General features: G+C 52.2%; 1 protein-coding gene across 5 annotated transcripts in view; it reads right to left on the minus strand.

Moving 5' to 3' along the window:
* MYCBPAP (MYCBP associated protein) overlaps window positions 1-14,484 on the minus strand; it is a 43,422-nt gene that overhangs the window by 1,011 nt on the left and 27,927 nt on the right. For 3 of the 5 annotated variants that reach the window (XM_035301246.3, XM_035301243.3, XM_035301245.3), the window contains exons 2-18: window positions 13,831-13,958; window positions 13,060-13,219; window positions 12,827-12,930; window positions 11,781-11,964; window positions 11,433-11,548; window positions 10,750-10,897; window positions 9,340-9,455; window positions 9,131-9,249; window positions 8,494-8,602; window positions 7,482-7,671; window positions 6,836-7,023; window positions 5,546-5,692; window positions 4,079-4,465; window positions 2,965-3,086; window positions 2,105-2,220; window positions 1,579-1,724; window positions 1,248-1,421 (exon numbers count right to left, since the gene is read on the minus strand). In XM_035301246.3, the coding sequence (XP_035157137.2) occupies window positions 1,248-1,421; window positions 1,579-1,724; window positions 2,105-2,220; window positions 2,965-3,086; window positions 4,079-4,465; window positions 5,546-5,692; window positions 6,836-7,023; window positions 7,482-7,671; window positions 8,494-8,602; window positions 9,131-9,249; window positions 9,340-9,455; window positions 10,750-10,897; window positions 11,433-11,548; window positions 11,781-11,964; window positions 12,827-12,930; window positions 13,060-13,219; window positions 13,831-13,958 (2,654 nt within the window). The remainder of the gene's footprint in view (window positions 1-1,247; window positions 1,422-1,578; window positions 1,725-2,104; window positions 2,221-2,964; window positions 3,087-4,078; window positions 4,466-5,545; window positions 5,693-6,835; window positions 7,024-7,481; window positions 7,672-8,493; window positions 8,603-9,130; window positions 9,250-9,339; window positions 9,456-10,749; window positions 10,898-11,432; window positions 11,549-11,780; window positions 11,965-12,826; window positions 12,931-13,059; window positions 13,220-13,830; window positions 13,959-14,484) is intronic. The other 2 variants (XM_035301244.3, XM_017972671.4) reach the window with 1 other exon arrangement.

The raw sequence follows: 14,484 nt of genomic DNA on the forward strand, positions 1-14,484 counted from the left end.
GGTCTTGGCTCACTGCAACTTCTACTTCCTGGGTTCAAGCGATTCTTGTGCCTCAGCCCCCCAAGTAGCTGGGACTACAGATATGTGCCACCATGCCTGGCTAATTTTTTGCACTTTTAGTAGAAACAGGATCTCACCACATTGCCCAGGCTGGTCTCGAACTCCTGAGCTCAGGCAATCTGCCCCACCCTGGCTTCCCAACATGCTGGGATTACAGATATGAGCCACCTCACCTGGCAAGCAATTTGATTCTTAATAGCAAAGAACTATGGAAGAGTCGACCTCCAGGGGTCCTCAGAGCCCTTTAATTACTTTCTAGACCCCATCAACCATCAGGCATCTTAGTGATGTCACCAGTGACAAATGAACTTCTGATCAAATGAGATCTGGAGTTAACCACAATGCCTGATGTAATCCGACATCCCCAGCTGTCCACATTAGAAGAAGACAGGCGTTGCCATTGGACACACTGATGTATTGAATATGGCTTTGTGGGCCTCCCCTCCAAAACAACCAACAGTAACAAAAAACGAAAAGGAAAACCTGGGTGAATCTCAAGGACCTGCTACTTAAGAACAGATTAGGATGAAGTCTCTCTAGTCCTTCAAAACCCTTACAATTGATGGAAATGCACCCTACGTGGTGTTCTCCCAAGGAACGCATCTGCCAGGATGTACCTAATGGGGAGGAAGTGGAAGCAGCAGAAAGAGAAGGGCTTCCTTCCTCTCTGTTCCCCTAGAGTCTGTTCTCCAAAGGGCAGCCAGAGCCACCTTCTAAAGCCTATCAGAACAAGTCGATTTTCTTTTCTTTTCATTTTTTGAGATGGAGTCTCACTCTGTCACCCAGGCTGGAGTGCAGTGGCAGGATCTCAGCTCACTGCAACCTCTGCCGTCTGGGTTCAAGCAATTCTTCTGCCTCAGCTGCTCCCCCTTGCCTAGAGCTCTCTTCACTGGATGTCCACTTGGCCACGTAACCCCTCCCTTCAAGTCTTTGTGGGTTGTCCCCTCCTCACTAAGGCCTCTGTGCCTCCCTTCCCAACCTGGTCTATCTTCTCTTTCCCACCATGCCTATCACCTAACATGCTAGGTGCATTCCTTATTCATAAGGTCTGTCTCACACATGAGGATGCCCTTCCTGAAGCAGCTCTGCCTCCACCATGATGGAGTGAGCACTTACTGTGTGCAGACTAAAGGAATGAATGAGGCAGGTGGGAGGCAGGGGACTGGCTGCTGGGCGCTTCCCTTCACCTCAGTGTGCAGCCTCTGGGTGTATTTCTCCATGACCAGGGGGTCTATGGGTTCCTGAGAAGGGAGGATGATGTCAGGGGTAGGGTCTTCCAAGGACAACCTGTCCCGACTTGCAGATTTTATGACTCTCTTGTCATCCTTTGCCTTGTGCTTCTTGCTGTTGGGACGGTCCTGCTGGGAGAGGGAGACACACGGCTTTCAGGAGCTCCAGAGGTAGGCCCAGGACGTCCTCAACAGCAGCTCACTGCCAGAACCTGAGCACATGCCCACCTCCGCAGCCCCTCCAGCGCCCTCCCCAGCCCCACCTGGCCCAGCCCATGCCCCAGCATGCCTCTTTCCCAGGCAGCTTGGCTCCTTTTTTGTCCTCTTTGTCTTTGATCCCCAGTTGCTTCTTTTCCTGGGCTGCTCCCTTCCGCTCCTCCTTCCCAACTTTCCCGGCAGGCACCTTCACTTCCATGATGGGAAATGACTTTTGATCTAAGGGAGGTGGGTGGAAGAAAATGTGGCAGGCCCCAGCCTAGTGAGGAGGCTTGAGGGGAGGTAGAAAGCAAAGAAAGGGTAACAGCCTTGAACCCTTCATGAAACAGGACTGTGGTACCTGGGTTCTGGTCTCAGCTCTGCCATGAATGGCCATGGATAAGTCATTTAACTTTGCTGGGATTACTAAACCAATGTGGTCACTAAGGGTAGCTTCAGGGTACCACATCCTGGCCGCTGATAGAAGGGGGGAAAGGACCCACTCCATGGTCTCAACCTAGCAGAGCTTCCACCATGAGTATGACCCAGGCACTGCCGCCATCCATGCAGAGAGATGGGGAGGGCTACATAGAGGTGTGGTTGGTTGCACAGGATCTGACCTTGCTCTTCGGGCACATTCAAATAGATAGTCTCCTTATCAGGCAGATCCAGCAGAGCCCTTAGCCACAGGGAATGGCTCACCAGGCTGTCAATCACCTCTCGCCACAGCTGCAAACTAGAGGGTAAGACATAGTAGAGAAATGCCATCACTCCTCATTTGTCCTTGAACCTGCAGAGGCTTGGGTCCCTCCTTTCAAAGACCCTGGTGCCAGGAGCTGCCATGGACATGCCACACCCCTGGGCAGCCAGCATCCTCACTGTTCCCCACCAGGGCAAGTGCTTGGATGGGGTTCTGGCTTGCCTTGGGTGGCAGCCAAGAAAGAAATGGCCCAGGACTAGGGTTGGGCGACCTGCATGAACTCAGTCCTACTTCAGAGGGCTAGAGGCCATGGCCAGACTTGGGTCCAGTCCCACTGGAGGGGCTGAACCTTGCATGAGACTTCTAGCATAAGGCTCCTGGGGCTTGTCCTGAGGACCTTGAAAAGGACACCACGCCTATACAAACAAGTTCCAAACAGGCTCTGGGGAGGGTGACAGCAGAGAAGTGAAGTTTTTAATGGAATCTGACCCCCTCTTCTCTCTGCCCTCTGGAGTTTTCTTTTTTCATTCCTCTGCTCATTGAGAAGGAACAAGGAAAAAAGAGGAAGAAAAAAGGATAAGGTGTTTGCTCTACTGTGACTGCTCTCCAGTGAGCAGCAGGCATTGCAGGGTTCCAGAACATGGAATGTTTGCAGCATGCTCTAGCAACCCGAGCTCAAGGGAAGCTCAAACCCCTGGAGTCCCAGGACTGCCTGCCCAGGACCCCTGTGGATGCCCCAGATGGAAGGCTATGGGGCGGCTCTCCCGGCAGGGCGCCTACCACATCTGGTGCAGAAGGTCGGACTGCAGTGGCCTTGGCTTCTGGCACAGCTCCAGGGCTGCTCTGTTGAGCCTCATCAGCGCATCCTCTCTCTGGTTCTCATCAGGGAGCACCATCACTGCCTGGCAAGGTCATGGCACCATTCTGCACCAGGACACCAAGGCTCTCTGTGTCCTCTAGTGAAGGGTATGGTGACGTGGGGATGAGTGGCAGGGGACCAGGAACCAGCAGGGGATGCAGCCACAGAGAGCTGTCTAGGGTGCCTTGTGCCCTTGGTGGGAGCCAGGGCCGACCTCAGAAATCTGTACCCATGAACCCCTTCTCCAAGATTTGCCAGGGTCAGAGAGTGGGCCCCCTTCCTGGGCACCTCAGACAAAAACAGGTAACCCAGTCGGGCATGGTGGCTCACACCTGTAATCCCAGCACTTTGGGAGGTTGAGGCGTGTGGATCACCTGAGGTCAGGAGTTCAAGACAAGGGTGACCAACATGGTGAAACCCCATCCCCACTAAAAATACAAAATTGGCCTGGTGCGGTGGCTCACGCCTGTAATCTCAGCACTTTAGGAGGCCAAGGTGGGTGGATCACAAGATCAGGAGTTCGAGACCAGTCTGGCCAACATAGTGAAACCCTGTCTCTACTGAAAATACAAAAATTAGCTGGGTGTAGTGGCATGCACCTGTAGTCCCAGCTGCTCAGGAAGGCTGAGGCAGGAGAATCACTTGAACCCGGGAGGCAGAGGGTGCAGTGAGCCAAGATTAAGCCACTGCACTCCAGCCTGGGTAATAGAGTGAGACTCTGTCTAAAAAAAAATTAGCCGGGTGTGGTGGCACATGCCTGTAATCCCAGCTACTTGGGAGGCTGAGGCAGGAGAATCGCTTGAACTCGGGAGGCAGACGTTGCAGTGAGCCGAGGTCATGCCATTGCACTCCAGCCTGGGCAACAAAAGCAAGACTTTGTCTCAAAAAAAAAAAAAGATAACCGAAGAGATCACTTTCTTTGAGCTCTCAGGTTTTGTTTCTTTGCCCATGGAGCAAGAGGGGCTGCTGCGGCCTCCCTTGTTGGTTCAAGGCAGGAGCATTCTCTACCAATGCCTTCTAGGGTCTTGGAAGCACCTCTCTGAAGTCCTCCAGGCAGAGGTTCCACTCCAGCAGGGGAAGGCCATCCAGCTCCCAGGGGCTCTTGGCACTGTCCGCTTCTGGGCTTTCCTCCACCAGGATCTCCTCCATGATGCTCTTCTGATGAGGACTCTTGGTCCCCACTCCGGCCTTCTGGGACCCAGATTCCCTGAGGGCCTCGTTCTCGGGCCGGGACACTTGAGGTTCTGAGATGGGGCTCTTAAGGTGTGGTAAGAGCTTGGCATTTCTGGAGGTTTTCTCTGTGGCTGCGGGGTTGAGGTGCTCCTCGTCCCCTGGCCTGGCCTCTTCAGCCTTTGGGGGCAGAGTCATGCACTGGTGCCACAGCCCATGCAGACTTTGTACCACTTGGTGGTCGTAATGCAGCTGCAACAGAGGAAGGGAAGGCGTGTGAGGGGGAGACTGGGGTGCAGGCACCAGAGCCTATGGCAGCTGGCCTTGGCTTCTTCTCTTCCCGAAAGCACTGATGGAGGAGACAGGGAGAAAGCCAGCAGGAGGGCTGTGGCCAGAGGGGCTCCCCACTTCCTCTTCAACCCAGGAACCTCCAAGTTAAAGCTTCTTTGCATTTGGGCTTCCAAGGAAGCTTGGGTTTGAATGAAGGAGTTGTGAAGCTCTGTTCTCACCAGGAATCCACTTATGAGTAAAGTTACCCTGTGCAAATTACTTCATCTTTCTGGGCCCCAGTTTCCTCCATGTAAATGAGGATATAAATAGTACCAGGACCAGGCGCAGTGGCTCAAGCCTGCAATCCCAGTGCCTTGGGAGGCCAAGGTGGGAGGATCACTTGAACTCAGGAGTTCAAGGCCAGCCTGTGTAAAATAGAGAGATCCTATCTCTACCAAAAAAAAAAAAAGAGAGAGAGAGAACCTGGGCATGGTGGTGTGTGCCTGTAGTCCTAGCTACTCAGCAGGCTGAGGTGGGAAAATCACCTGAGCCAGGGAGTTTGAACTATGATTGGGACACTGTACTTGGGCCTGGAGTGTGACAAGTGACACACTATTTCTAAAAAAAAAATAAACAAAAATAAGTAGTACCCATCTCATAGGACTGCTGTGAAGAGAAGTGAGTTACTCGTGGAAGATGCACAGAACAGATCTTGGCACATTAAAGAGTTTGCTATTACTGTCACCTAGGGCAGCGGTCCTCAACCTTTTTGGCACCAGGGACTGGTTTCTTGGAAGACAATTTTTCCACAGATGGCAGGGAGTGGGGGAATGGTTTCAGGATAAAACTGTTCCACCCCAGATCATCAGGCATTAGATTCTCATAAGGAGTGTGCAACCCAGATCCTGCGCATGTGCAGTTCACAATAGGATTCGAGCTCCTATGAGAATCTAATGCCACCGCTGATCTAACAGGAGATGGAGCTCAGGCAGTAATGCTGGCTCACCCACTGCTCACCTCCTGCTGTGCGGCGAGGGGGCAGGGGCTGGCACTGGGCCTCACCTCAGGATTCCTGTGCCGGAACAAGTCTTCCTCAGTGAGATAGGCGTCTGCAGGTGATGGCATGCGCTCCGGGGTCAAGATCCCCATTAGCAGCTCCTGCAGCACTCCGTGAACGATGTTGACTGCCTCATGGGCAGTCAGCTTGCTCTGCAAAAGGGAAGGTGGCAGAGGATTGCAGCCCAGGCTCTCAAAACCCATGCATCCTTCAGGAAGTTGGAGCCTTCAGGACTTTGTGCCTTCCTAGGATCTGAGCTCCTGCCATTATCTCTCTCTCTCTCTCTCTCTCTCTCTCTCTCTCTCTCTCTCTCACACACACACACACACACACACACACACACACACACTAGGGTCTGATCTCCTGCCATTATCACACACACACACACCCCTCTGTTCTAAGACCCAAAAACCTCTGAGTCTGTCCAGATCCTTGTTCTCTGAAGAAGGATGAAAAGGATGCAGAGGAGGCCAGGTCCAGGGAAGGCTGCTGCTGCATGGGGTCTGGTGGTCACACAATTAGCATGGCACCAGATTAGCAAGACGGGGTGGGGCACACAGTGGGGGGGGTGCTCCTGAGGATAGTGGTGAACCTTCATCAGACTTCAGTCACTGTCATAGAAACGCAGGGGAGGGGCACCTTGTGTGAGACATCAGTCCGACAGTCAATGAGTAAAGCAAGCATGACATTGTCAAATTTGCCTTTGACCACTACTGGCTGAGCCCCAGCTGAAGGAGCCGGCCTTGTGCTTGGGGCCACAATGAATAAAAAAGCACAGCTTTCTGCCAGATCCCAGGATGCATGGCTCCAATGGCCACACTGAAAACAATTCCTGGCTCCCACCTCACACTCCCTCCAGAGTTGTCAGCTGACTGAGTAGGACGGTGGGCAGATTCACCCTGCTGTTCATTAATACGTTATTCTCCCTGGGTTTGAAGTCTTGTCAGTTAAATGCAACTCCACTGCGTAGTGTTAGACAGCAGGGAACAAAACAGACCAGTGCACACGGCCATGCATTGTTTGTACTTTACACAATCTGCCTCTTAAGGCTCAGTCTCGTTTCTTTCTAACTCAGTGAGGTCATGCAGAGCACTGCTGCAAGCTGCTCCTCGCCTGCCTGCCAGTGCATCCATCTTCCACATCACAAGCCCTGAGAAATGTTTCTGGAGAAAAAGCAGTTACCTGTTTGGGAAAAATTCAATTTGCCTCTTAGGCTGGGAGAGATACGATCCCCGCAGACACTGCCAGGATACCCTACCTGATGTCCACAGGGGCCACGGTCCTGGGTCCCTTACCTCCAGTACCTTCCTCTCATCCTCAAAAACGTCCTGGGTCAGGGAGACCGCATGGAGATTGACCTGCAGCATAGCACCTCCTAATAGAGTAGGATGGGTACCAAACTCCCAAAACTCCCTGAAGATCCCAGCAGTCAAAGACTTGAAGAAGAAGGTAAAGCTTTTAGTTTTTCCAGGCAGAAGCACACCTGAGAGGGACAGAGACCAAGGTTTACATGCAGGAGCTGGCTGAGTCCCAGGCCTGAGTGCTCCTACACAGTCAACTGAGCCCCAGGTCAGGTGGCCAACCATCCCTGTTTACCCTGGTCTAAGAGGTTTCCTGGAATGTGAGATTCTGAGTGTGAAGTCCCAGGCAAACAGAGACAGCTGGCCATCCTAGCCCCAGGCCTGTGCATCTGGATAACTGGGCCCCTAGAAGGTTTCTGCTCCCTGGTGGCTCACTTCCCCAGGTTCTCAAGTTCCCTTAGTCTCTCAACAGACATGAATAGTCAGGCCACATATTTCAAGGAAGGAATGAGAGGGACAAGGCAGGGGAGAGGGGCTCAAGCTTGCAGGAGCTGGGCCATGGCTTACACTTTAACGTCTCACTGAGGACAAAACCAGCCCCAGACAGGAGCCAGTGCGTAGGGTGGCTTCTCTCAAGTACCTTCCCGGTTGTTAAAGTAAAACCGCTGCATCCTGTTTTTCTTCAGGTCTTGGAAAGTGTCCTGCTGGTGCCGCCGTCGCCAGTGATACCAAATGGCCACAGTGCCATTATTGACCACAGTCAGTTCTGAGGAGGTTTTCTCCCCTTCTAAGGTTTCAAAGGTCAAGTGAACAGCAATCCCGACCTGCCTCTGGAAGGAGGAGGGACAAGAAATGTCTTTGCTGGAGACCCTGGTCTAGAGGAAACAACTCGTCTGGGCTGCCCAGGACTTTTCTGGGTTTAGCATTGCAAGTCTCGTGTCCCAGGCCTCCAGGGCTTGGCCACTGTCACACAGAGTGGTATCCTACTCCAATGTGGCTGTCTCTGAGGACACCCTCAATAGTAAGAAAAGAAAACTTTTTTTTTTTTTAAGACAAGAGTCTCACTGTCACTAAAGCTGGAGTGCAGCAGCACAAGCTCAGCTCTGCCTCCTGGGTTCAAGTGATTCTCCTGCCTCAGCCTCCTGAGTAGCAGGGACTACAGGTGCCAGCCACCATGCCCTGCTAATTTTTTGTATTTTTAGTAGGGAGGGGTTTCACCATGTTGGCCAGGCTGGTCTCGAACTCCTGACGTCAGGTGATCCACCCACCTCAGCCTCCCAAAGTGCTGGGATTACAGGCATGAGCCATCCTGCCCAGCCAGATAAAACAAATTTTATATCCAATGAACATTTCTATTCCTTAGCATCTGAGGAATATTTTAGAACCTTCTTAGAGCCATACCTACTTGAGAGAGTCTGCTTGTTTACATGCTTGGGGGCAGGGTATAAGCCAAGTGGCTTATGACACTGTAGCCTTGTGATTTTATTCTTGTTCAGTTTGGTGTAGCTGTCACCATTTTCAGACATGCTGAATGCACGACCAGATAAAAACCCAAACAGAAGACTGTGCAGGCTGCTTGTAACTGCCAGTCACCTCAGGGCTGCACCCCCGAGGGAGGCGCTCCCAGCAGGTGCAGGTGGAGGCACTTTTACCTTGTCCTGTGGGTTACTGCCTCTGATCCAGCAAGCTGGCTTCCCACAAAACAGCAGAGAAGGGCCAAGAATAGGCATGGGGACATCAGAGGAACTGGCCAATGAGCTTCTGTAATAAAAAAACCAATGACTTACTTTCCCTCAGGCTGCCACATTCATGCCATGTGGAACCCCACAGAAATGGTCATCAGGAACTCTAGGAACACACCCCGCTCTGCCCTGCAATGGACTGTGATCAACGCCGTCCTGCTCAGCTTCCTCCTGACCCCTTCCTCTAGGCAGGAGTTTCTTAGAAACACACAGACTCTTTAAGCTGTCTTGCCAGAGCCATCCACAGTGCACAGAAATACAGACTCTTCATGCCAGAGGCATTCAAGATGCACAGCAGTGGGAGGGTCTGGAGACCAGCAAGGGAATGTCTGGGAAACCCCCATTAGGAGTTGGTTGTTGGAAAGGAGCAGAGGGCAGTAGGAAAGCCAGCACAGCTGCTGGAAGGGGTTCAAGGAGTGGGTGGCAACCACTGGAGAGCAGCTGGGCTGGAGGGACCCTGATCTCAGGGAGGGAAGTCTGCTCTTTAGTGCTGGTAGGTGCCGGAGAACTCTTCAGCCTCTCTCCCTAGGGTTCAGGCTGCACTCACAAGTATGTCGTATCTTCTTCAGAGGAGCTTTCCTGGCTCCTTTCAAACACTGTGTAGTCTTCCACTGTGACAGCTGAGAAGGGCTGCCCTTTGCCTACCACCTCTAGGCCATCAATATCCTCCGAGAGACCGAGAAAGGAAAGGTGAGCTGACTGAAGACAGGCATTGCTCCAAGGGGCTTCAGACTGGGGCACAGAGGCCATACCAACCTGCTGGGTGAAATCCAGCTCTGCCATGATTCTCTGCAGCTCCTTGCGTCGGTAGATCAGAAACAGACTCCGATCCCAGGTGTAGCGGTATGAAGCGTCCCTCTGGGCTGGTAATCCTAGCACCAAGTCCAGGGACCCTCAGCACAGACTGCTGCCATGCCCCCTTGCTCACCCACTTCTCAAGGGCTCTGAGAGTGCCTATCCCAACACCATTTCTAGGGAGGATGCCAGCTTCCCTGCGGCAACGAGACTCTGGTCCTCCTGTCCCATACCTTCTCAGCAGCCCTACCCAGGACTCCTGCAAAATTAGCTTCCAAATAGCCAAATCTTTGGATTATAACAAAAATAACAGCAGCAGCTACCTTTTACTGAGTGCTTAACTAGAAGCCAGAACCTCTCAATACATTTCACATCTTATTTAGCCGTATCACAACCCTGTGCATATTTTACAGATGAGGAGACTGCGGGTCAGAGAGGGTCAACCACCCTGGGGTTCACTAACACGACACAGCTGGGACCTGAACCCAGGCAGCCTGGTAGGCTCTAAATCAGTGCTGCCCAAGAGAAATATAATGCAAACCACAAACACAAGCCACATGTGTCAGTGAAAGTTTCCTAGATGCCACACTGACAAAGGAAAAATTCTAGAGGTGGGATTCGTTTTAGTAATATAGTTTATTTATTTATTATGATTTTTTGAGACAGTCTTGCTCTTGTTGCCCAGGCTGTAGTTCAATGGTATGATCTGGGCTCACTGCAACCTCTACCTACCAGGTTCAAGCAATTCTCCTGCCTCAGCCTCCCGAGTAGCTGGAATTATAGGCGCGCACCACCACGTCCAGCTAATTTTTGTATTTTTAGTAGAGATGGGGGTTTCACCATGTTGGCCCAGGCTGATCTTGAACTTCTGACCTCAGGTGATCTACACACCTTGGCCTCCCAAAGTGCTGGGATTGCAGGCATGAGCCACCATGCCCAGCCTCATTTTAGTAATAGAGTTTATTTAACCCAATACATCAAAAACATTGTCATTTCAACATGTAATCAATATAAAAATGATTGACAATATATATTGCTTTCACACTACTCTTCAAAAGCCAGGGTGCAGTTGACTGACGGCACTTCTCAGTGCAGGGCAGCCACAGTCCAGGCGCTCACCAGTGGCATGCGGCTCAAGACTCCACGCCACACAGCGTGGTCCTATGGCTGCACTCCAGTTTCCTGCCTCCTCCCTGTTTTACCGAAGAGGGAACCAGACTTCAGGAAGACTCCAGGACTTGCCTAAGGCCACAGAGAACCAGGATTTGGCCGTGGGCCTGATTCACTGTAGAGCCATGCTAGCCGCTGCCACACTACCCCACCGCCGGGCCGGGCGCAAGATGCCAGCTGGCTTACGGCCCTGCGCCTTACCTGTCTCCACCCGGATGGAGTGCGGCTTCCTGATGTGAGTGATGGGCTCCATGAGGCCACACTGAGTTTTTGTCTTGGTCATGACCAGACCTGTCAACTCATCTCCCAAGTACTCCAGTCGACTCCAGAACCCACTGTTCTCCCAGCTCTGGCAAGGAAGGACAGGGGAGTCAGATCACCAGGACACCTCAGCCAGGTGCTGGTGGAGATGTGGGAAGACAAGAGTACCACAGCCTACAGATGCTCCCTGTGGGGAATTCAATGTTGCCATGGTCGCAGAAGAGAAGCACCCACTGTCGTGTTTTCTGGAGGCCCCGTTGTCATCTTTACCTGCCCCCAGCCAGAGGGTGTGGACTGGTACAGACTGCATTGCTATACCAGAACAAAGGTGGGGGCCTCTTCAGCCTCTCTCCTTAGCGTGTGGGCTCCACTCGGTCTAAGCTTCTAGGAGACAAACACTAAGACTACTCTAATAACTCCGTACCTGTGTGGCTAAATGACTTTACTAACAATGTAATTTAGTAAAAGCCTTGAGGGCTTAACGATGCTTTGCAATGGATGGGATTTCTTTTCTCCCCAGCTGTGCCACCTGAGACCAGCATCCCTGTGTCCAGACCCCCACCCCAGCCCCCCTCCTCTGTGCACCCCCCTGCCCCCTCAGCACTTAGGACAGGTGTCCTCACTTTCCTATCACGCCGGGTTGGAAGTGTGCAGTCAATGAGCTCACGCTCCTCCTGGATCCGTCTGTAGGTCTCCCCAGTGTGCATGAGCAGCTCGCTGACCGGCTTCTTCAGGTGTTCTAGAGAGAGAGGCAAGACTGCAGCCACTCTGCCAAACCAGAGCAAACAGGGGCCTCGGCAGTCTGTGTCGGGCAGCCCCCTTCACGGGGCTGATTTCAGGACCCACTAAAGCTTCAGAGTGAGACGCTCTTGGGAGTGAACAGCACACATCTGGTCAGCCCGAGGCCAGGCTCTGGAGGAGAGCCTCACTGCCACATGGCGGCCAGGCGGGACCCTGTCTGCTCCGCTCACCACTGAGGGCTTCCTGCTGCTTCTTCCGCAGGGCTATGTTACGCTGCCAGTTTTTCAGAAAGTTGTGCTGAGGAGGTGGGGCCCACGGAGGTCTCTTCTCTTCCTTTGGGGCTTTTTGCTTTGACTCTTCTTTAGCTGAGATGAGGGTCATCAGACAGGGTGAGGTAGGTATCAGCTCAGCCAGCTGAAAAGTACAGCATGGGCAGGTGGAGGGCAGTGAGATGGCTCTGGAAGGTGCTGAGCACACATTTCCCGAGACCTAAACCCTTGCTGTCATCCCACTGTGCTTAGAATCCCTCCTCTGCAGGACTCCAGGGTAGCCAGTGACAGAAAAGAAACTCCAGATCCAGGGGGCCCTGAACGCAGCTGTCAGTCCACTCTCCCCCAGAAAGGGAACCTCTGTTTCAAGATTGCGGTCAACACCTTTTAGTGTATTCGTCCTCCTCACCACTGCTGTTGATTGATACTTTCACCCTCGTGCAAATGGAAGCATTCTTACATGGCCCTAGGACCCTCAGTGCCTGACCAATCAGTCAGCCTAGAACCAGGGAAGCAAGGAGAAGAGACAGGAGAAGCATGGCTTGATGGGAAGCTTGGAAAGACACAAAATCTTCCCGTGGCCCAAGGAGCAGTGGGAAGCCACCTTCCTCCACCACGTGGACTGAGGAGAACAGGCTGATCTCCAGAGAAGGGAAAATCCAGACAGTGCAAAGAGCAGAGGAAGATGAGGCATTTGGGCCCTGAGTCCTGATGCCTTTCTGGGTGCAGTCTACCCAGACCCAGGTATTCTTGCCTTTGGGTTCCATGAGGCAATCTCTGGAATCCTTACAGTAAATCTCTGACTTTACTGAAGCCAGCTTAAACTACCTTCTGTGCCCTGCAACTGAAGTGTCTAAGTATTCTGGGAGAGGGTCACTCATCAGCTCAGACTTGAAACCTAGAGACTAGACGGTCTCTTTAACCCCAGTCCTGCTTGACTCCGCCAGGTGGGAGACTGAAATGACTGCAGTGACTTCTCTTAGCCAGGTAGTCAAGTACAAACAAACCTGGCTGTTCCCTCGAGCAAGTGCAATTCTCTTAAAGTCCTGGAGACTCCCCAGGATGTGGTGGGGCAGGATCTGGTCACTGCCATCGAAGCTGTCACCGGGACCTGGGAGGATAAAAGAAGAAAGGGGAAAGACAAGCTGTGGGTGGGCAACTTTCTGATGGAGACTGGCTTTCTCTCGAGGCTGATCCATGAGTTCAACGACAGGGAAGCCAGGGCTGAGACTGGGCATACCGGAGTAGTCCAGAGGCTTTGTGGCCGCGTTGGAATTTGCAGGGCGTGCTATGAGGTGGCAGACCTTCCGCCTAGGGTCCGTGGGTTTGAGTTTACGGATGATAAATTTCTGGGTAATGACGGGTTTACCTTCCTTTTCAGTAAGGCGAGGAATGTGTTGCTGAAAAGAAATGAAACAAAGGAGAATTCCACCTGTGGTGAGAGGAGGAAGAGCACACCCATCTCCTCCGTTCTAGTTCTGGGTGGAATTCCTGAAGGCTGACAGATCTGTTTCTTCAGCTCTGTCCATATGTTCTGTCGAGGAAACGCCTGTGTAACAGACATGTGACTTAGTAATATCCTGGAGGGAAAAAAATTACATCTATGCCTCCAGACAGTTCAGGTGAGAGGTGGCTTGTCTTTCCCAGGTAAAGCATGGGGTTGGGGTTTAGCAGCTTTACCCACAGCTGTACCTTTGCTGTTTAAACTCATCCTCCCTTCTGTGAAATGGGAATGATGGCACCTACCTCTATGGGAAGCAAGATACCTTCATCATCTCATTTCCCCCTGTGGTTCTACATAGATCTCAGCAATGTTAAAACAGACAATACAGTGAATTTCTTTAGGCAGTAAAGTGAAACGAATGTGCTTTCAGTGGATTTTTCCATGGGGTTAGCCACTCCCCATGAGTAGGGAGACGGTGGGAGGAGAGTGGACACGGCTCGCATTCTAGACCAGAGGCTGCTGGCAGGGAAGTTTCCACGGTAAGAGCAGCTTGGGCTTCATCCTCACCTCCTTCAAGTCTTCCCTCTTAATGGCCAAGGCAAGAATGTCATCTCCTTGGAGGACACTGCTAACAGGTTCAGGCTCTTCCTGAATTGGGGGTGTGGGTTGTTCAGATCCCTTTGCCCGCTTCTTTTCTGAAGAGAAGCACAAAGTCATTAAGTCCTTAAAGAGCTCCTGTACATATCGATATAGAAATACAAAAATAAAAACGTAAGTATATACTAGACTCCATGGTGGGGGGCAGAGGTGACCAGCTGGATAGACAGCAGAGGCTGCTAAGGTGGCCTGGGCAGCACTTTGCTGGGGCAATGGGAGTTCTCTCTGGAGGGTCCCCCTACCCACACCCCCTGGCTCACCACAGTGATGAAGTCTTCTGTAGCCAGAATTGAGATCAGAAGATGTTTCATTTCAGGCTGGGTGTGGCTCACGCCTGTAATCCCAACACTTTGGGAGGCTGTGGCAGGCAGATCACGAGGTCAGGAGTTCAAGACCAGCCTGGCCAACATGGTGAAATCCTGTCCCTACTAAAAGTATAAAAATTAGCCTGGTGTGGTGGCCCATGCCTGTAGTCCCAGCTACTCGGGAGGCTGAGGCAGGAGAATCACTTGAGCCCAGGAGGTGGAGGTTGCAGTAAGCCGGGATTGCACCACTGCACTCCAG

This window comes from Callithrix jacchus, chromosome 5 (assembly GCF_049354715.1).
Source record: "Callithrix jacchus isolate 240 chromosome 5, calJac240_pri, whole genome shotgun sequence".
Lineage (NCBI taxonomy): Eukaryota > Metazoa > Chordata > Mammalia > Primates > Cebidae > Callithrix > Callithrix jacchus.